Below are 22522 nucleotides of genomic sequence, written 5' to 3'. Positions count from 1 at the left end.
TAAATGTGTGCCATGCAATATTTGGGATATACTTAGAAATTTTCTTTTTTTTCTGAAATTCAAATTTAACTGAGCATTCTGTATTTTCCACAGCAGTCCTATCAGGACAGCTACCTCATGAGAGTCGTTAGTTTCTTCAGGCAAGAGGATGCTTTTCTCCTCAGACCAGGGAGGAAGGCTCTCCTTCTGGCAAAGCAGGCTTGGCAGAATTTCTTTTTTTCTTCTTTGCCATCTGTGTATCTTCTTCCTTTTTTTTTTTTTTTTTTTTTGTATTTAGAATTATTTACTTTTCTTTGTGGTTACAATTTTTTTTAACATCTTTATTGGGGTATAATTGCTTTATAATGTTGTGTTAGTTTCTGCTGTATAAAAAAGCAAATCAACTGTCTGCATACATATATCCCCATATCCCCTCCCTCTTGCATCTCAATCCCACCCTCCCTATGCCACCCCTCTAGGTGGTCACAAAGCACTGAGCTGACCTCCCTGTGCTATGCATCTGTTTCCCACTAGCTATCTATTTTATATTTGGTAGTGTATATATGTCAATGCTACTCTCTCACTTCATCCCAGCTTACCCTTCCCACTTACCGTGTACTCAAGTGCATTCTCTACGTCTCTGTCTTTATTCCTGTCCTGCTCCTAGGTTCTTCAGAACCTTTTTTTTTTTTTTAGATTCCATATATATGTGTTAGCATACAGTATTTGTTTTTCTGTTTCTCACTTACACCACTCTGTATGACAGACTCTAGGTCCATCCACCTCACTACAAATAACTCAATTTCATTTCTTTTCATGGCTGAGTAATATTCCATTGTATATATGTGCCACATGTTCTTTATTCATTCATCTGTTGGTGGACACTTAGGTTGTTTCCATGTCCCAGCTATTGTAAATAGAGCTGCAGTGAACATTGTGGTAAATGACTCTTTTTGAATTATGGTGTTCTCAGGGTATATGCCAAGCAGTGGGATTGCTGGGTGGTAAGGTAGTTCTGTTTTTAGTTTTTTAAGGAATCTCCATACTGTTCTCCAGAGTGGCTGTATCAATTTACATCCCACCAACAGTGCAAGAGGGTTCCCTTTTCTCCACACCCTCTCCAGCATTTATTGTTTGTAGATTTCTTGATGATGGCCATTCTGACCGGTGTGAGGTGATACCTCATTGTCGTTTTGATTTGCATTTCTCTAATGATTAGTGATGTTGAGCATCCTTTCATGTGTTTGTTGGCAATCTGTATCTCTTCTTTGGAAAAATGTCTATTTAGGTCTTCTGCCCATTTTTGGATTGGGTTGTTTGTTTTTCTGATATTGACCTGCATGAGCTGTTTATATATTTTGGAGATTAATCCTTTGCCAGTTGCTTCATTTGCAAATATTTTCTCCCATTCTGAGGGTTGTCTTTTCATCTTGTTTAAGGTTTCTTTTGCTGTGCAAAAGCTTTTAAGTTTCATTAGGTCCCATTTGTTTATTTTTCTTTTTATTTCCATTTCTCTAGCAGGTGGGTCAAAAAGGATATTGCTGTGATTTATGTCATAGAGTGTTCTCCCTATGTTTTCAGTTAGGAGTTTTATAGTGTCTGGCCTTACATTTAAGTCTTTAATCCATTTTGAGTTTACTTTTGTGTATGGTGTTAGGGACTGTTCTAATTTCATTCTTTTACATGTAGCTGTCCAGTTTTCCCAGCACCATTTATTGAAGAGGCTGTCTTTTCCCCATTGTATATTCTTGCCTCCTTTATCAAAAATGAGGTGACCATATGTGTGTGGGTTTATGTCTGGGCTCTCCGTCCTGTTCCATTGATCTATATTTCTGTTTTTGTGCCGGTACCATACTATCTTGATTACTGGAGCTTTGTAGAATAGTCTGAAATCAGGGAGCCTGATTCCTCCACCTCCGTTTTTTTTTTTTTTTTTTTTTCTCACGATTGCTTTGGCTATTCGGAGTCCTTTGTGTTTCCATACAAATTGTGTAATTTTTTGTTCTACTTCTGTGAAAAATGCCATTGGTAGTTTGATAGGGATTGCATTGAATCTGTAGATTGCTTTGGGTAGTAGAGTCATTTTCACAATGCTGATTCTTCCAGTCCAAGAACATGGTATATCTCTCCATCTGTTTGTATCATCTTTAATTTCTTTCATCAGTGTCATAGTTTTCTGCATACAGGTCTTTTGTTTCCTTAGGTAGGTTTATTCCTAGGTATTTTATTCTTTTTGTTGCAGTGATAAATGGGAGTGTTTCCTTAATTTCTCTTTCAGATTTTTCATCATTAGTGTATAGGAATGCCAGAGATTTCTGTGCATTAATTTTGTACCCTGCTACTTTACCAACTTCATTGATTAGCTCTAGTAGTTTTCTGGTAGCATCTTTAGGATTCTCTATGTATAGTATCATGTCATCTGCAAACAGTGACCATTTTACTTCTTCTTTTCCGATTTGGATTCCTTTTGTTTCTTTTTCTTCTCTGATTGCTGTGGCTAAAACTTCCAAAACTATGTTGAATAATAGTGGTGAGAGTGGGCAACATTGTCTTGTTCCTGATCTTAGAGGAAATGGTTTCAGTTTTTCACCATTGAGAACGATGCTGGCTGTTGGTTTGTCATATATGGCCTTTATTATGTTGAGGTAAGTTCCCTGTATGCCTACTTTCTGGAGGGTTTTTATCATAAATTGGTGTTGAATTTTGTTGAAAGCTTTTTCTGCATCTATTGAGATGATCATATGGTTTTTATCCTTAAGTTTGTTAATATGGTGTGTCACGTTGATTGATTTGTGTATATTGAAGAATCCTTGCATTCCTGGGATAAACCCCACTTGATCATGGTGTATGATCCTTTTAATGTGCTGTTGGATTCTGTTTGCTGGTATGTTGTTGAGGATTTTTGCATCTATGCTCATCAGTGATATTGGCCTGTAGATTTCTTTCTTTGTGACATCTTTGTCTGGTTTTGTATCAGGGTGATGGTGGCCTCGTACAATGAGTTTGGGATTGTTCCTCCCTCTGCTATATTTTGGAAGAGTTTGAGAAGGATAGGTGTTAGCTCTTCTCTAAATGTTTGATGAATTCGCCTGTGAATCCATCTGGTCCTGGGCTTTTGTTTGTTGGAAGATTTTTAATCACGTCTCAATTTCAGTACTTGTGATTGGTCTGCTTATATCTTCTCTTTCTTCCTGGTTCAGTCTCGGAAGGTTGTGCTTTTCTAAGAATTTGTCCATTTCTTCCAGGTTGTCCATTTTATTGGCATAGAGTTGCTTGAAGTAATCTCTAATGATCCTTTGTATTTCTGCAGTGTCAGTTGTTACTTTTCCTTTTTCATTTCTAATTCTATTGATTTGAGTCTTCTCCCTTTTGTTTTTGATGAGTCTGGCTAATGGTTTATTTTGTGTATCTTCTCAAAGAACCAGCTTTTAGTTTTATTGATCTTTGCTATTGTTTCCTTCATTTCTTTTTCATGTATTTCTGATCTGATCTTTATGATTTCTTTCCTTCTGCTAACTGTGGGGTTTTTTTTGTTTTTCTTTCTCTAATTCCTTTAGGTGTAAGGTTAGGTTGTTTATTTAAGACGTTTCTTGTTTCTTGAGGTAGGATTGTGTTGCTATAAACTTCCCTCTTAGAACTGCTTTTGCTGTATCACATAGGTTTTGGGTCATCGTGTTTTCATTGTCATTTGTTTCTAGATATTTTGATTTCCTCTTTGATTTCTTCAGTGATCTCTTGGTTATTTAGTAGTGTATTGTTTAGCCTCCATGTGTTTGTATTTTTTACAGATTTTTTTTCCTGTAATTGATATCTAGTCTCATAGCATTGTGCTTGGAAAAGATACTTGATGCGATTTCAATATTCTTAAATTTACCAAGGCTTGATTTGTGCCCCAAGATATGATCTATCCTGGAGAAAGATCCATGAGCACTCGAGAAGAAAGTGTATTCTGTTGTTTTTGAATGGAATGTCCTATAAATATCAATTAAGTCCATCTTGTTTAATGTATCATTTAAAGCTTGTGTTTCCTTATGTATTTTCATTTTGGATGATCTGTCCATTGGTGAAAGTGAGGTGTTAAAGTCCCCTACTATGATTGTGTTACTGTCGATTTCCCCTTTTATGGCTGTTAGTATTTGCCTTATGTATTGAGGTGCTCCTATGTTGGGTGCCTAAATATTTACAATTGTTATATCTTCCTCTTGGATCGATCCCTTGATCATTATATAGTGTCCTTCTTTGCCTCTTGTAATAGTCTTTGTTTTAAAGTCTATTTTGTCTGATATAAGAATTGCTACTCCAGCTTTCTTTTGATTTCCGTTTGCATGGAATATCGTTTTCCATCCCCTCACTTTCAGTCTGTATGTGTCCCTAGGTCTGAAGTGGGTCTCTTGTAGACAGCATATATATGGGTCTTGTTTTTGTATCCATTCAGCCAGTCTATGTCTTTTGGTTGGAGCATTTAATCCATTTACATTTAAGGTGATTAGTGATATGTATGTTCCTATTACCTTTTTCTTAATTGTTTTGGGTTTGTTGTTGTAGGTCTTTTCCTTCTCTTGTGTTTCTTGCCTAGAGAAGTTCTTTTAGCATTTGTTGTAAAGCTGGTTTGGTGGTGCTGACTTCTGTTAGCTTTTGCTTGTCTGTAAATATTTTAATTTCTCTTCTCATTTAATTTGAATGAGATCCTTGCTAGGTAGAGTAATCTTGGTTGTAGGTTTTTCCCTTTCATCACTTTAAATATGTCCTGCCACTCCCTTCTGGCTTGCAGAGTTTCTGCTGAAAGATCAGCTGTTTACCTTATGGGGGTTCCCTTGTGTGTTATTTGTTGCTTTTCCTTTGCTGCTTTTAATATTTTTTCTTTGTATTTAATTTTTGATAGTTTGATTAATATGTGTGTTGGCGTGTTTCACCTTGGATTTATCCTGTATGGGGCTTTCTGTGCTTCCTAGACTTGATTGACTATTTCCTTTCACATGTTAGGGAAGTTTTCAACTATAATATCTTCAAATATATTCTCCGTCCGTTTCTTTTTCTCTTCTTCTTCTGGGACCCCTAATTCGAATGTTGGTGTGTTTAATGTTGTCCCAGAGGTCTCTGAGACTGTCCTCAATTCTTTTCATTTTGTTTTCTTTATTCTGCTCTGTGGTAGTTATTTTCACTATTTTATCTTCCAGGTCACTTATCCATTTTTCTGCCTCAGTTATTCTGCTACTGATTCCTTCTTGAGAATTTTTAATTTCATTTATTGTGTTGTTCATCATTGTTTGTTTGCTCTTTAGTTCTTCTAGGTCCTTGTTAGATGTGTCTTGTATTTTCTCCATTCTATTTCCAAGGTTTTGGATCATCTTTACTATTGTTACTCTGAATTCTTTTTCAGGTAGACTGCCTATTTCCTCTTCATTTGTTTAGTCTCGTGAGTTTTTACCTTGCACCTTCATCTGCTGCATATTTCTCTGTCTTCTCATTTTGTTTAAGTTACTGTGTTTGGGGTCTCCTTTTTGCAGACTTCAGGTTCGTAGTTCCCATTGTTTTTGGTGTCTGCCCCCAGTGGGTGAGGTTGGTTCAGTGGCTTGTGTAGGCTTTTTGGTGGAGGGGACTGGTGCCTGTGTTCTGGTGGGGAGGCTGGATCTTGCCTTTCTCGTGGGCAGGGCCACGTCCTGTGGTGCGTTTTGGGGTGTCTGTGAACTTAATATGAATTTAGGCAGCCTCTCTGCTAATGGGTGGGGTTGTATTCCTGTCTTGCTAGTTGATTGGCATGGGGCATCTAGCACTGGAGCTTGCTGGCCGTTCGGTGGTGTTGCGTCTTACTGTTGAGATGGAGATCTGTGTGAGAGCTCTCGCCAATTGATATTATGTGGGGTGGGAGGTCTATGGTTGCCCAATATCCTGAACTTGGCTCTTCAACCACAGAGGCTCAGGCCTGATGCCAGGCCGGAGCACCAAGGCCCTGTCAGCCACACGGCTCAGAAGAAAAGGGAGAAAAAAAGAAAGAAAAAACAATTTAAGAAAAAAAAAATTATTAAAATTTTAAAAATAATAATAATAATTAAAAAAAGAAGAGAGCAACGAAACCAATAAACAAATCCACCAATGATACCAAGTGCTAAAAACCATACTAAGATAAACATAAAAATCAGAAACAAATCAGTCAAAGACAGCAAACCCCAAGTCTACAGTTGCTCCCAAAGTCCACCACCTCAATTTTGGGATGATTCATTGTCCATTCAGGTATTCCACAGATGCAGGGTACCTCAAGTTGATTGTGGGGATTTAATCCGCTGCTGCTGAGGCTGCACAGAGCAATTTCCCTTTCTCTTCTTTGTTCACACAGCTCCTGGAGTTCAGCTTTGGTTTTGCCCCTACCTCTACGTGTAGGTTGCCCTCAGGCATCTGTTCCTGCCCAGACGGGACAGGGTTTAAGCGGAAGCCGATTAGGGGGCACTGGCTCACTGAGGCTGGAGGGGGGAGGGAGGGGTACAGTAGTTATAATTGGAATGCCTGGCAAGCCTCTGGCGGCAGAAGCCAGCGTGGTGTTGCAACAACCTGAGGCGCACTGTGTGTTCTCCTGGGGAAGTTGTCTCTCGATCACAGGACCCTGGCAGTGGCGTGTTGCACAGGCTCCCAGTGGGATGTGGATAGTGACCTGTGCTTGCATACAGGATTCTTGGTGACTGAAGCAGCAGTGTTAGCATTTCATGCCCGTCTCTGGGGTCTGAGCTGATAGCCCTGGCTCATGCCTGTCTCTGGAGCTCATTTAGGTGGTGCTCTGCCTTCTGTGGGCAGAGAGGGAAGGAATCCCCTCTCCTTGTGTACCCTGAAACAATGGTGTCTTGCCCCTTAGGCAGGTCTAGACTTTTTTCCACACTCCCTCCTGGCTAGCTGTGGCACACTGGCCCACATCAGGCTGTGTTCACGCAGCCATCCCCAGTCCTCTCCCTGGGATCTGACCTCCGAAGCTCGAGCCTCAGCTCCCAGCCCCAACCCACCCTGGCAGGTGAGCAGACAAGCCTCTCAGGCTGGTGAGTGCTGGTCAGCACTGATCCTCTGTGTGGGAATCTCTCCGCTTTGCCCTCTACACCCCTGTTGCTGCACTCTCTTCCGTGGCTCTGAAGCTTCCCCCATGCCCCACTCCCATCTCCACCAGTGAAGGGGCTTTCTAGTGTGTGGAAACTTTTCCTTCTTCACAGCTCCCTCCCAGAAGTACAAGTCCCATCCCTATTGTTTTGTCTCTGTTTTTTTTCTTTTTTCTTTTGCCCAACCCAGGTGCATGGGGATTTTCTTGCCTTTTGGGAAGTCTGAGGTCTTCTGCCAGATCTTCAGTAGGTGTTCTGTAGGAGTGGTTCCACATGTAGATGTATTTTTGATGTATTTGTACAGAGGAAGGTGTTTTCCACGTCTTACTTCTCTGCCATCTTGAAGATCCTCTCTCGGAAGAATTTCCTGGTTCAAGATATTCTGTTTCATTAGAAATTTTTCCATATATCTCCATCTCAATTTTCAGAGTTTTTCTTTTTCTAATCAATTCCCAAACTTTAGCATAAGAGACTCTGAAATTGTGAATTCAATTTGCGTTGTAGTTCAGCCACAGGATTAGGTGGTGTGTTTGTTTTTCAGGAATCTTGGCCCTGTGGCCACAGGATACAAGTGTTTCTTTTAGGACAGATGTAGAAGCTTCCAGATCCAGACCTTGAGCAGGAATTTAAAGATTTGTACTCACAATTTTCTTTCTCTTAAGTTCTCTGGTGCACTTAGAAGTATGCAACCAACTCCATTATTTGCCTTCCTTAAAATGTTCTAGGACAGCAACCACTTGGTCACCCAAAACTTTGCTTCTATTGATTGTAGATGTCTATGGGTGTTAACTGAGGTTATCTTCTTTCTCTACATGCCATAAACTACTTGTGTGCCCTTTTTCATGGGCCACGTTAATTCCTTTAAATCCAATCGTATCAAAGAACCAATCCCAGACTCTTCTGTTACTCTGGGATAAATTTTGGTCCAAATATGGAAGCAGAACTACTATTGGTATTATGAAATAAGAGATTTATTATGCAATTAAACTTTATCCAATTGCATGTGGAGCTGCTCTACAAAGATCAGAAAAATCACTAACTAGCTGTCTTGGAGTTGGGGCTTTCAGGAAGCTAAGCACATCTGACTGCTGGGGTAGAACTGGGAAGAGGGCTGGTGTTAGAAATCTATAAAAGTGTTTTGCTCTTCATGACTACTGCTTCTGTAAGCTCACAGTGAAGCATCTGAGAGTGGGTTGGAATCACTGTAGGTAAGCAGGACCAGCAGTTAAGTACAGCTGGATGCAGAAATAAGGAGAGCAAGAACAAATGGGAACCTGTCCGTTTGTTTAGTGCATTTGTCCCCTTGCCACCTCTAACCAGGGATGACCTTCAGAGTGGAACGGCTGTTGCTTCATTTCTACCTTGCATTTCATGCCAATTTCTCAAACTCTAACCCCAACCTAGAACCATACAGGCAAAGTAAGTCTGGGAAAACTAGTTCCAATTTAGCCTGGCTGACATTGTACAAAAACAGTAGATAACTACAAACTTTCTGTCTCCCTCCCTCTTCCTCCTCTTACTCCTGCTTCTTTCTTTTCTTTCTCTATCCCTTCCTTCCTCCTTCTATCTTTCTTTCTGGGTTTTTTTGTTTTTTGTTTTTTCCACGCCACATGATTTCCAGGATCTTAGTTCCCCAACCAGGGATTGAACCTGGGCCCATGGCAGTGAAAGCACTGAGTCCTAACCACTGGACCACCAGGGAACTCTCTCTTCATTCCTTCCTCCCTCCTTCCCTCCCTCCCTCCCTCCCTCCCTCCCTCCCTTCCTTCCTTCCTTCCTCTCTTTCTTTCTTCCTTTCTTTCTTTCACTAGGTAGACCACCAGTGTAACATTTCACCTTGGGGGCTAGAAGGCATCCTTGTTTTGTTCCCCATCTCAAAGGGAAAGATTCAATCAAATATTTCACTATTAATCTGGTATTTGTTGTAAGTATTTTTGTAGATACCCATTTTTAGATTAAGGAAGTTCCCTTTTGCTCTTCATTGCTAAGAAATTTTGAAAGACAAACTGATTCAAATTCCAATTTTACATTCTTGAAATAGATCAGCTTGGTCATAATATTTTATAATTTTTATTTGTTGTTTAATATGCTTTTGTTTGAGATATAATTCACATACCATAAAATTACCCTTTTAAAGTATACAGTTCAATGATTTTTGGTATATTCATACTTGTGTAACCAGCACCACTAATTTTAGAACACTTTTATTACTCCATTCTTAATACTTTTTAGAGAGATTAGACTGTAATTTTCTTTCTTGTAATGTTTTTATCAGATTTTAGTATCAAATTTATGATAGTCTCATAAAGCCAGCTGGTAGTGTTCCATATATCTGTTTCCCTGTAAGGGTTTAGGTGAGATTGGCATTAATTCTTTTTTAGATATTTGAAAGAATTCAACAATAAAGCCTTGTGGCCTGGAATTTGCTTTGTTAGATGGTCTTTTTTTCCCAACAATTTATTCACACTGTGCAGACTTTTTATTGAAGTTTAACATATATAGTAAAGTGCACAATCTTAATCATTCAGTTCATGGAATTTTTACAAAGTGAACGCACCCATGTAAATAGCACTCAGATAAGGTATAGAACATTATCACCACCTCAGACTCCCCATCTTGCCCTTTCTCAGTTATTATCTTCCCAAAGTAACTATTATTCTGTCTTCTATCACCAAAGATTAACTCTGCCTCTTCCTGAATTTTATATTAAAGGAACAAAAAAATGTGTATTCCTGTGTCCAGCTTCTGCTCAGTGTTATACTTAGGAGACTCATCCATGTTGTTGTATGTAGGATTAATTGGACCTTTTCTATTGCTATACTGTATTTAATTAATTTGTAAATTCAGCTGTTTAAATATCAGCAGTATTTCTTACAGGTACATATGCAAATCTATAGAAATTTGGGAATCTTTATACATATGCAAATCTATACATATTTATGTACATGCAAATCTATATAAATTGTTTATATTTCTATAAGTGGAATTGCTGGCTATAAATGTATTCAGTTTTAATAGATACTGCCAAAAGATTTTATAAAATGGTTGTACAAATTTACACTTCCACCAGAAGCATATGAAAGGTCCAGCTGCTCCACATGCTTGGAAACTTGTTATTGATCAATTGTTTAAATATTAGCTATTCTGGTGGCTCACTGTGGTTTTTAATTGGCATTTTCCTAATGACTGATGCTGAGCACCTTTTCATACGCTTATGAATGCCTGTTTAAAACTTTTCCCCAATGTTTACCTGTTTGTGTGTCTCTTTATTGTTCTGTAGAAGTTCTTTACATATTCTCAGATTTTCCAATAAATGTAACACAAAAATTTTCTTCCAGGCTAAAACTTGTCTTTTTGCTGTCTTAATGATGTCCTTGGTAATAGAAATACATTTTAATAATGTCTAATTCATGAGTCTTTTCCTTTCTAGTTACTGCTTTCTCTGTTCTACTTTAAAAAAATCTTTGCCTATCATTTTATTTTTCATGTTTAAGTCTGTGATTCATCTCAAATTTATTTTTTGTATGGTGTGGAGTATGGTCAAAGTATTCTATTTTTGGGTTTTTTTCCCTGTTGGATAGATAATTAATCTAATAACATTTATTTAAAAAGACCATTCCATGTATACCACAATGCCCATAAGTCAGGTGATGTGATATGTGAATCTCATTCCAGAGAGGTTCTGTTCCTTTGGTTTATTTACTACACTGTTTTCATTTCATTTCATAGCATTATATTAAGACTGATATCTGGTGGCTCGTATCCTCTAACCATTTACTTTCAAATTTACATGGTAACTCTTGGCCCTTTGCATTTCCATATAAAATTTAGAATCAGCTTGTCAGTTTACACACACACACAAAAAGAAATCCTGCTTGAATTTGTATTGAGCTTCTATTGACTCAGTAGATCAATTTGTGGACCATTAACATATTTACATTTTTGAGTTTTAAATTCATGAACATCCCTCCATTTTTGAAGTCTTCTTTAATTTCTCTTAATATTTTCCAGTTTACATTATAGAAGTCTCAAATATCATTTATTAGATTTATTCCTAGATATCGTTTTCAAAATTTTATTTTCTAATTGTTTATTTCTTAGACATACAATCATTTGACCTTGAATCCAGCAATTTTGCTAAATTTTCTTTTAAATTCAATAGTTTATCTGCCTATTCTTTTTGACATGCTGCATAAACAATCATGTTATTTGTGAATAATTATCATATTTTTAAATCTTTCCTTTCCTGTATCTTTTATTTATTTATTTTATTTTATTGCATTGGCTAGAAACTCCAGTACAATGTCGAATGGAAGAGATAATATTGGTTTTACATAGTCATTATAAAGCATGATATTTCCTGTAAATTTTTGGCAGATATCCTTATCAGATTAAGGAAATTCCTTTTGCTATCTAATTTGCTGAAAGACTCATCATGAATATGTGTTCTAATTTATCACTCTGCATCTATTGAGATAATCATATCTGTTTCTCCTTTACTTTGTTGATGTTTTGTATTACATTGATTGATCTTTGGAAAGCTAACCAGCTTTGAATTACTAGAATAAATCCATCTTGGTCATGATGTGTTATATATGATTATCTTGTGTGTGGTGTATGTGTTTGTGTGTGTGTGATTGCTAATACATTTTATTCAAGTATTGTAAGATTGGTTTAATATTTAAAAATTAGTCAAAGTCATATTTTGACCATTATACCATCCTCTGTAAGTAATGCTCTGTTCAGTTTCTTAATATTTTGTTTAGAAAATTTGCATTTATGTTCTCAAGAGATGTTGAACTCTAATTTATTTTTTTCTTTTAATGCCCTTGTCAGGTTTGGGCATCAAGATTATGCTAGTCTTATAAAATGTTTTGGAAAGTATTCATTCTTTTCTATTCTCTGGAATTATTTATGTAACATTAATATTATTTTTCTTTATATCTTTGCAGTAATTCAGCAGTAAAGCAATCTGGATGTGACATTTTGTTGTTAGGTTTTTAATTACTGATTTAATTTCTTCAATAGCTATAAATATTTTTTAAGATTTTTTAATATCTTATTTAATAAGTTTTAGTATGTTGTGCTTTTTAAGGAATGTATTTCATTTACATTTGCTAAGGTATTGGTATAATGTTGTTCATTATATCCTCTTATTATATTTTAACGTGTATGGGGTCTGTAGTGATATCTCTATTTTAATTCTTGATAATGGTAACATTTTAAAATTTCTTCCTCTGGATTACTTTTACTAGGCGTTTATAAATTTTACTAAGATTTTTTGAAAAACAACTTTTAACTTAATTTTCTGTAGTGTATAACTAGTTTCTATTTTATTGATTTCTGATTTATTATTTCCTTTCTGATACTTTCTTTGAGCTTAATTTGGTGTTCTCTGTTCATTAATTCTTAATATGGAAGCTTAGATAATTTTGTTTCAGCTTTTATTTTTTCTAACAGATATATTTAAACCTGTAAATTTTTCTCCAAAAGTGCTGTATTTGCTTCCCACAATCTTTATATTTTCATTATCACTATACAGAAAAATTGTCTAATTTTCCCTTTGATATCTTCTTCTAGCCATAGTTTATTTTAAAGTGTGTTACTTAATTTTCAAACACTTGGAGATTTTTTAGTTATCATTCTTTTGTTTTAATCCTTTGAAACTTATTGAAACATGTTTTATAGCCCAGAATATGGAGTTTTGGTAAAATGTTACATATGCCCTTGAAAAGAAGGTGTAGTTGTTTTATGTCATTTTCTACAAATGTCTCTTAGGAAAATATGATTTACTGTGTTTTTTTTCCTCCACTTGTTCCCCCAGTTATTGATGGGAATGTGTAAAATACCTGTGTTAGTTTCCTAGGGCTGCCATAACAAATTACCACAAATGTAGTAGCTTTAAACAATAGAAATTTATTCTCTCATAGTTCAGAGGCCAGCAGTCCAAAATTAAGGTGTCAGCAAGGCTGGTTCCTTTTCCTGGGAGAAAGAATCTGTCCTATGCCTCTCTCCTACCCCTGGTGGCTGCTGCAATCCTTGGCATTCCTTGGCTTATAGATGCATCACTCCAATATCTGCCTCCATTGCACATTGCCTTCTCCTCTGTGTGTGTCCCCTTCCCTTCTGTCTCTTACAAACACTCTGGTCTTTAGATTGAAGATCTACTCTGTTAATCCAAGATGATCTCATCTCAGGATCCTTAACTTAATTATATCTTCAAAGACTCTTTTCCAAATAAGTTCACGTTCACAGGTACCATGCGTTAGGACATGGAATACCTTTTTAGGGAATCACCATTTAAACCACTACAATCACCAAATATGACTGGATTTGTCTATCTCTCCTATCAGCTCTAGCGATTTTTCTTTATGTAATTTAAAAGCTATGTTATTACATGCATGAAATTTTTGAGTTATTATATTTTCCTGCTTAATTGACTCTTTTATCATAATGAAATGTCCCTCTTTACCTTTCATAATATTTCTTGCCTTAAAATCTCTTTTGTATGATATCAACATAGATACACCAGCCTTCTTTTTTTGTTTTCTCTTTTTGTATTACATATGTTTCAAATCTTTTACTTTCATCCATTCTTTGTCCTATATTTAAGATTTACCTGGAAATTCCCTGGCAGTCCAGTGGTTAAGACTCTGTGCTTTCACTGCCGAGAGACTGGGTTCAATCCCTGGTCAGGGAACTAAAATTCCACAAGCCGCCCAGCACATCCAAAAAATAAATAAAAATAAAATAAAATTTATCTCTTGTAAACATCATATACTCAGATTTTGTTGTTTCATTCAGTGTGAAAATCTTTGCTTTTAATTAGAATGTTTAGGACATTTCAGATTAATATAGTTACTGATATAGTTAGGTTTAAACTAACTATAGTTATAGGTTAGTTAGTTATAGGTTTCTCACATTTTAAAATTAATCAAGTATTTTTATTATTCTATTTTTTTCTCCTCAAGAACATTTTAGTTGTACTTTATTTTCTTATTAATGCTATCCTAGAGACTCCAATATAGATCCTTGATTTATTATAATCTAATTTATTATAATTATAACCTATTATAATTGTATAATCTAATTTATTATAAATAATGCCTTTTACCACTTCCCAAACAATGCAAGAACCATAGCAGTTTAACTCCATTTATGCTCTCCTGCCATTTTCTACTGTTTTTTTTAACATATATTATATATCTCACAAGACAGTATAGTTGCTGTTTTTATAAAAATGGTATTTATTTATATTTATCTACACATTAACTCTTTCTGTTACACTTCCTCCATATTGCAGTTCTATCAGTTCTATGTGACACTATTTTCCTTCAGCCTAAACAATTCTTTCTAAGCATTTTTGTATTGTAGGTCTTCTGGCAATAAATGCTTTAAACAGTTTTCTAAGTGTGGTTCCTCTGTTACTCTTTTGTCTATTTATGATCCTTTTGTCTCTCTGTGTTCTGTCCTGGATATTTTTTTCTGTCCTAGTTTCCAATTCATTGATTTTTCTTCAACTGTGTCTAAACTGCAACTAATCTTATCCAAATTCTTAATTTCAGTATCAAATGCCCCCTCCTGGTTCAACTAACCTTCCCAGGGGGGAAAGTAGCCCAAATGCTTGGCTCTCACCTGGATTTTAACCTTCTATGAAACCAGTTTGTTAGCACCCTGATGCATTCTGATATGTTTTATATTTTACCCAGCATTTCTAGTTTTTCTCTGGGGGTGAGATGGGTGGAGTGATGTTTGATTTGAATTATTGAGATTACTATTACCAGAAGCAGAAGCTTCCTAAAGAATTTTCATTTTTAATTTTAAGTCTTTTGGAATTTTGGTTGATGTTATTTAGTTCCAGTTATATAGTGTTAGAACAATACAGTTTTTTCTAACTATGTCCTACTATGTACTAGTCTTACTTCTACATTTTAAAATGTATTTTGCTTTTTTTTTGGTGGAGTACTATATGATCACTTTTACGTGGGTATAATATTATGATATCAAACTTAGGCTTGATAAAATGGGTTGCTAAGTTCTCTCCTTTACCTCTTGTGAAACACCTGAAATTACGGTTAAAAGTATATATTACTTGAAACTGTGATAGAACTTATAGGTGAAATTTTTTCTTCTATTTTTACAAGTTTCTTGGTCTATTCTAGCTTTCTATATCTACTTTAATGAATATTAGTAATTTATATTTCCATTTATATCGTTTAGATTTTCAAAATGTTTAACATCCGGTAGTCTACAGTTTCATAAATATTCTCATGTTTACCCAGATATACTCAAATTCTACTTAGGTATGCCCACCTAAATTACAACTTCATAAAAACTTACACATTAGCAAAGATTAAAAGCAAAAAATGAAGGTAAAAATAGTTACAGTTTAGTGACACATTTGATTTCTCTCACTAGTTATTTTAATTCACTGCTTTCCCTTTTCCCAGGCATTCCTTGTGGGCCACCCCCAGCCATCGCCAATGGAGATTTCATTAGCACCAACATAGAATACTTTCAATACGGAACAGTGGTGACCTATCGCTGCAATCTTGGAGAGAGAAGAAAGAAGCTGTTTGACCTCGTGGGTGAGCCGTCAATATATTGCACCAGTGAAGACAATCAAGTTGGCATCTGGAGTGGCCCTCCCCCTCAGTGCATTACACCTAATAAATGCACACCTCCAGTCATTGAAAATGGAATAAGGATGTCTGAGAACAAAAGCTTATTTTCTTTACGTGAAAGCGTGAGGTTTAGGTGTCAGCCCGGCTTTGCCATGAAAGGACCCTCCACTGTTGAATGCCAGGCCCAAAACAAGTGGGGGCCGCAGTTGCCCAGCTGCTCTAGGGGTGAGTCTGACTGAGGCTTTGAAGGGGCCTACAAATGATGTGAGTTGTAGGAGGATCAGGAGTTTAGTGTCGGTTCTGGGGGGACGATGTGTGGTGAGCAATGTGGATGGGTAAGTTTTCTTGGGAGGAAGCATTAAATAAAGCAGGTGTGTGTATATGTGTGTGTGCATGTGTATGTGTTCAAACTCAGAAGCAAAGATAAATCTGGGCAAAGAATGTAAAATTTCCTTGGGATGTCACTACTGACATCATCATCTTTCAGTTCTTTCTTTTTTTCAGTTAAAATAATCTTTTTTTAAAAAAATTTATGAGTTACTCTTGAGTATTGTAACTGCTAATACATAATGACTGATTCTTCTTGTTAAGCACCGCTATATAGTCTATGGATTCACTTAATTTTTTTTTTTTTTATTAAATTTATTTATTTATTTTTTGGCTGCATTGGGTCTTCTTTGCTGCACGCAGGCTTTCTCTAGTTGCGGTGAGAAGAGGCTACTCTTCGTTGTGGTGCGCGGGCTTCTCATTGCGGTGGCTTCTCTTGTTGTGGAGCATGGGCACTAGGCACGCGGGCTTCACTAGTTGTGGTGCGCAGGTTCAGTAGTAGTGGCTCACGGGCTGTAGATTGCAGGCTCCGTAGTTGTGGCGCATGGGCTTACTTGCTCCGCGGCATGTGGGATCTTTCTGGACCAGGGCTCGAACCTGTGTCCCCTGCATTGGCAGGCGGATTCTTAACCACTGTGCCACCAGGGAAGCCCCACTTAATTCTTAAAACAAAGACATGAGGTAGTTACTATTCTTTCCGTGTTTTACAGAGAAAATGAGTCTTAGGTTAGATAACTGTCCAAGATTAAATAGATGCTAACTCTGTGAAGACAAGAACCCAAGCCTACCTGACTCCAGAGCCAGGGAAATAAAAAGCTACTCTAGATATTTCAAGGAGTGAGGGATTTAGTGCAGGTAAGAGAATATAAAGATGTTAAAAGGGCAGGAAGAGCAAAAGGAGGAAGGCAGTGTTACCAGAGCTCAGGGGGCTGCCATTCCTCCTGGGCTAGAGCACAGGGACCTGCACTCACTGAGCAGGTATTTCCTCCAGCTGCTCATGCTGCAGAAGCTGCTGCTGCTGCCAGAACATAGCTGAGGTTGCTGGAGCCTGCAGTCATTGACATTGATAGAGTTAATGTTGCTGCTACTAAGGAAGAGCCATCAATTGCCACTTCCTGAGCCTCCTTTACAAGAAGAATGACTTCTATCATCTTCCTACCTTTTAATTTAGTATATGTGCCTCCAATTGTCAGAGCTTAACCAGGACCCAGCTGGCAAGGAAGATAAGCAGTTGTACTTTCAGGCTTCTAGCCCCAGCAGTCAAAGGAGAATGCAGAAGTGTAAGGCTGGGAGTCAACAGAGATTTAACCAGCACAGCACTTAAATTATCACATCACAGTGCGCTTATTAATCAAGGAAAACAGGGGGGTGATGAGCCCTGAAATTGGGTGTTACAGCATCAGAGTATTTACAAAACCCTTAAGGGGGTCATTTATTCTAGTCCAATGCCCCATTTTATACTTGAGAAAGCTAAAGTCCAGAGAGAGAGAAACTGACCTGATCTAAGCCAAAATGAAATGATTTTTCATGTTACTACAGTTTTATATAATTTAGGAGATTCAAGTGCATTCTGATTCTGAGTTCAAACCAACTGTATAAAGAGACAGAGGCTCAGTTACAACATATGGTATGGAATATGCACTCTCATTGTGAGGGCTGTAGGTTTCTTAGAAGATTTCATTCAATGGTTTCCCATCTTCTCATTGGAATGAAGTGAATGGTTAAGCAGGACCTGGCCCTGGAGAGTGCAGAAAGGAGACTTATCTTCTCCACCAACCCATGTCAGGTGGCGTGACCACTGGAGAGAAGCTGGAAAGAGATGAGAAGAGATGTATGAATCTTGTTTGTCACAGCAGAGTGTGATAGGTGATTGGGAAATCTGTTGGATGAGATTTGGGCTCAAGCATTCCTTATTGCCAAAAAGGTGGATATAAATTGGTGATGCCAATAAAAATAAAAATATAAAAATAAAAATCCATCAATCTAACAACTGCATACTAAGTGAACAGTAACAGGAAGAATTGTGGAGGGGAACTGTTTGTTGTGTCATCTTGGGTGTGTACTTTAGATGGAAAACCATGAACCGAAGATGTCTCAGTTCTAGTCACTGTCCTGCAGTGTATCAGTTCTATGACTTTTCGTAAGACTCTCTCTCTCTCTCTCTCTCTCGGTCTCTGTCTTTGTTTCTCTCTCTCTCTGTTCAATTTTGCCATCAATAAAACGAGAGGGTGTTAGTCTACCAGATTTTTAAAAACAAATAGATTTATGATTATGATTCTCTTAGCCAGTTTACCACTGAGGAAAAGTCATTTTCACACAGTTAACAGCACTTTGGTTCTCTTTCCCTAGTATGTCAGCCACCTCCAAAAGTCCTGCATGGTAAACACACCCCAAGCCACAAGAACAACTTTTCTCCTGGGCAGGAAGTGTTCTACAGCTGTGAGCCCGGCTATGATCTCAGAGGGGCTGCTTCTCTGCATTGTACGCCCCAGGGAGACTGGAGCCCGTCAGCCCCCAAATGTGCAGGTGCCTATACTGTCATCTGGTTTGTGGATCAGTCTCTTTGTCCCTCACAGGAATATCTCACTCCTGTGTGTGTGTGTGTGTTTTTTTTCCTAGTGAAATCATGTGCTGACTTCCTGGACCAGTTACCTAATGGACATATACTCTTTCCACTTAATTTTCAGCTTGGAGCCAAAGTATCCTTCGCTTGTGATGAAGGGTGAGTGTGAGTTTGCCTGGCCTGCTGAACACTGAAATTGAGATTAATTCAAAAAGGGAAGGTTTAGTGTGATTTTTAAAATAGGAAATACTCAGGGATGTTAAATTTGGGGAGTGTATATGGGAAGTTAAGAGTAAGGAACAGGTGGAACTAATAACAAGATATGAAGGAAAAACTGAAACGTATATTAAATGGCATGCTTAAACACAAATACAACTAATGTTTAAGAGTATACATAGGTGACACATTAAGGGAAAAAATCATATTTTCCAAGCATAAAAGAAAACGAGTAATTTGGAGAGTTCCAGAAAAAGTTTGATATGTGACAAAAATCTTATTAAAAATAAGATCATTTAGGAATTATTTCAGAAAATTTTTTAACCATCAAAAGTGAATTTTGTAATAAGAGAGAAAGTATAAGAATAAGCATTTTTAATCCAATCATATATCACCTGGTTGATAACAGGCCAAGGGCTCTGAAATGGTATTATGGTGGCTGATATTAAAGTTCTAAGTAAGGTCATTCACTTGACCTTACACAGCATGCACATCTCTACATGGGAAGTTTCAAGCATGGGCAACAAAGTACCTGATCTCGAAATGTTCCAAAGAATCCTTGACAGGCACCAAATAAAATTTAGGAGCCATCAGGGTCCAACATACATTGAGAAATTTGGAGCATTTTGTACAAGAGTCATTTCCAATCTCCTTTCGTTTTCCCCCCCAGAATATTCACGCTTACTCTTCCGTAGCCCAGCGTGCTGTTGTGAGCCTTCTGCATAACCATCACAAATATAGAGACAAAAGAACAATCTTTGTTCTCTTTCCAGTTGTTCTCTGCTTGTCCAACCCAAACTGGGAGCTGTTTTACTAGCTGTTCCAGTGTCATCACTTGGAGGATGTTTTATTCCAATAATGACTATGAGTAGATTTATCAGCTTTACCATGGGATGCTCAGTGAGAGACTGATTTCTCTGAGCCTAGGTCCAGGATCATGGAGATGGCAGCTATGCTACAACTGCCTTCTTCAACTTAGGCTGGGACTATATTATGTGACCAAGTGACTGTGCTTTGCCGTTCTCCCTCACTGGAAGCTGTGACTTTTCCAGATTGATGTGGCCTCTGAACCTCTGCCACCTGCTGGTTTCAGATCCTCAAAATGCTGAGATTTTTGCAAATGGAATGGCATTTTGGCTGAAGCAGCTCACATATTCACTACCATTTTCTTCCTTAGATTCCAATTAAAAGGCAGTTCTGCTAGTTACTGTGTCTTGGTTGGAATGGAAAGCCTTTGGAACAGCAGCGTTCCTGTGTGTGAACGTGAGTAGAAGGGATAACACTTCAGACCAATCTCTCCCTTTAATCTGTTTGGTAATTTGACCCATGGCCTCCCCAGCCGTGGTTCTTCTATTTTCTAATCTGAATTATTGATAAATAGTTGCTTATTTTAATAATATTTTATTGTGGATCAATTTGTTGTGATGCACTTTCTTGTGATCAGAACCATCTGATCAGTCTCTTTGTTTTACATGATAAATCCTGCTGTAGTTTGCCTCTGAATCAGCAGAGATTAGCTAATGTGAAGCTTTGACAAATTTCTTTCTTTCTTTCTTTCTTTTTTCCTTCCTTCCTTCTTTCTTTTTCTTTTTTATGCCGTCAAGGTGCAGTCACTCTACAATATTCCTATTTGCTAATATACAAATATGAAACATTCATTCATTCATTCATCCAATTATTTATTGAGCACATACTATGTGCTTGATGTTCTTCCAGGCACTGGTGTTATAGCAGTGAACAAGATGAACAAATTCCCTGTCCCATGTTATATATACTCAAGTGGGGAGATGTACAAGAAAGAAAATAAACAAATTAAATCTTACGGAGATGATAGGTCAGAGCAATGCAGAAATGAGGGGAAAGTGGGGAACAGCATTACACAGGGTGAGCAGTTTAAGACTCCTTAAACTCTCAAAACTTGTATCTAAATAAATTATGCTGAAAGATTCAGAAATAATAAGCTGATTAAAAAATGAGTCTCCTATATGCAATGCCACCACTGATTTCTCCTAGTCTACCCATTTGTATTTTCCCCAATAGAAGATAGGACTTTGCCTCATCACTTGATCCTAAAGATTGGAAAATATACAAATTTTAAAATAATCCAAATTTTACTAAAATGTTTATGTTGCAAGAAATCTGCTTAGTTATCCTATGATGCATTTTATAGTAAAGCTTTATAAAAAAAACATAACTTCTGTATAGATCCTGTCATCCAAGAAACCCAACTTTCATTGAAGTAACATGACAAATGGCTGTCCATTGGCATGGGTTAGAGCTCAGTTATTGATTGTACTATTTCTCTTATTTTTCACGACTCTTTCTAATTTAAGCAGCTTCTTCCAAATCCCAAGCCTAATAAGAAACACTAAATAGAAGTAAGGAAATGACTGTTTAAACAGACAAACAGATACCAGAAAGAAGTAACAATTTGAAGCCTGACGGAAAGTAAAGAAATAAAAATAATAATAAGCAATCCCATGCATCAAAAACAACAACAACAACAAAACAGTCTGGATCATTTAGAGTTTTTACAATGAACCATATATGTTTCAATTCATTGTGACAGCACTACTGTCATAATTGATTGATGGTCACTATGGGTAAGTTATTAAGGAAAGGTTTCATATGATTAGGTGATTAGTACATATGGAATACATTGTAGAAATATTTCCTGAGAATGTAAGTTCCCTGGAGGACAGAGACTTTATCTGTGCTCGTCACCATTTTATCCAGCCGGCCCTGACAAGTGGCTGACACAGAATAAGTGCCCAATTAATATGTGTTGATTAAATGAATGAGTTACTCTCCAGTAGATTCTTTTTCTTCTTTAAAAGTTTTGGTGCGTAATTTAAGGTGTAAAGTTTCTATCATCCAGAAAACTTAAAAGTCTGGAAGATTCAGGATAGGCAAATTCTTTTGTACTTTTTCAATTTAAAAAATGGGATTGAAATCTCACTTCATTTAGTCCATTTGCTGTTTTTAGGTAGTACCAACCATAACACCCAATGACTATAGAGTACCTCCTCTGGTGAAAACTCATCAGTGAAACTTAGAGCTTTTGCCTTCTTTCCAGAAATCTTGTGTCCAAATCCTCCTGATATCCTTAATGGGAGACACACAGGAAAACCTCTGGAAGTCTTTCCTTTTGGAAAAGAAGTAACTTACACGTGTGACCCGCACCCAGAGAGAGGGATGATCTTCAGCCTCACTGGGGAGAGCACCATCCGCTGTACCAGTGACAGTCAAGGGAACGGAATTTGGAGCAGCCTCGCCCCTCGCTGTGGACTTCCGGGTTAGTGCGTGCTACCCCACATTCCAAATGGATTCAGAATATCTAAACCAGACTCTCCAAATTCCGTAATTACAATGTGGTGTTTATTTGTGCACTCGATACAATTAAATGCCAAATCAATAATAAATGGTTTTAAGATACATCAACATGTAAGATTCTGATGATCTTTGCTTCTAGAGGGCTGGTGAAAAGAGAGGGAGGAAGTGGGTGGCGGTTCTAGTTCTAATTAGAATTAGAAGGAAAATGTTTTCAAAGCATAGGAATTGAAAGCAAATGCCTATGAACCTTAACTAGCATAAGTTGTACCATCTTCACAGGTTTTGGAGAGAAGCACAGATCAGCAGAGAACAAAGCCTGGCAAAATCGCGTTTAATTACCTATTTGGCCAGAGACCACTGTGTGTTCTCTCTGAAAACTGGGCTGCATTGTAGACAAAACACAA

General features: G+C 37.3%; 1 protein-coding gene across 1 annotated transcript in view; it reads left to right on the top strand.

Annotated features, from left to right (window-relative positions):
* Positions 1-22522, top strand: part of LOC137760733 (complement receptor type 1-like) — a 169677-nt gene that overhangs the window by 71562 nt on the left and 75593 nt on the right. The window contains exons 15-19 of the mRNA XM_068537637.1: positions 15506-15904; positions 18356-18532; positions 18626-18728; positions 19963-20048; positions 21862-22080. Of these exons, the coding sequence (XP_068393738.1) occupies positions 15506-15904; positions 18356-18532; positions 18626-18728; positions 19963-20048; positions 21862-22080 (984 nt within the window). The remainder of the gene's footprint in view (positions 1-15505; positions 15905-18355; positions 18533-18625; positions 18729-19962; positions 20049-21861; positions 22081-22522) is intronic.

The sequence above is a fragment of the Eschrichtius robustus genome, chromosome 3, assembly GCF_028021215.1.
Source record: "Eschrichtius robustus isolate mEscRob2 chromosome 3, mEscRob2.pri, whole genome shotgun sequence".
Taxonomy (NCBI): domain Eukaryota; kingdom Metazoa; phylum Chordata; class Mammalia; order Artiodactyla; family Eschrichtiidae; genus Eschrichtius; species Eschrichtius robustus.
Note: the sequence above shows the minus strand (reverse complement) of the source record. Positions and strands in the feature narration are given on the sequence as shown.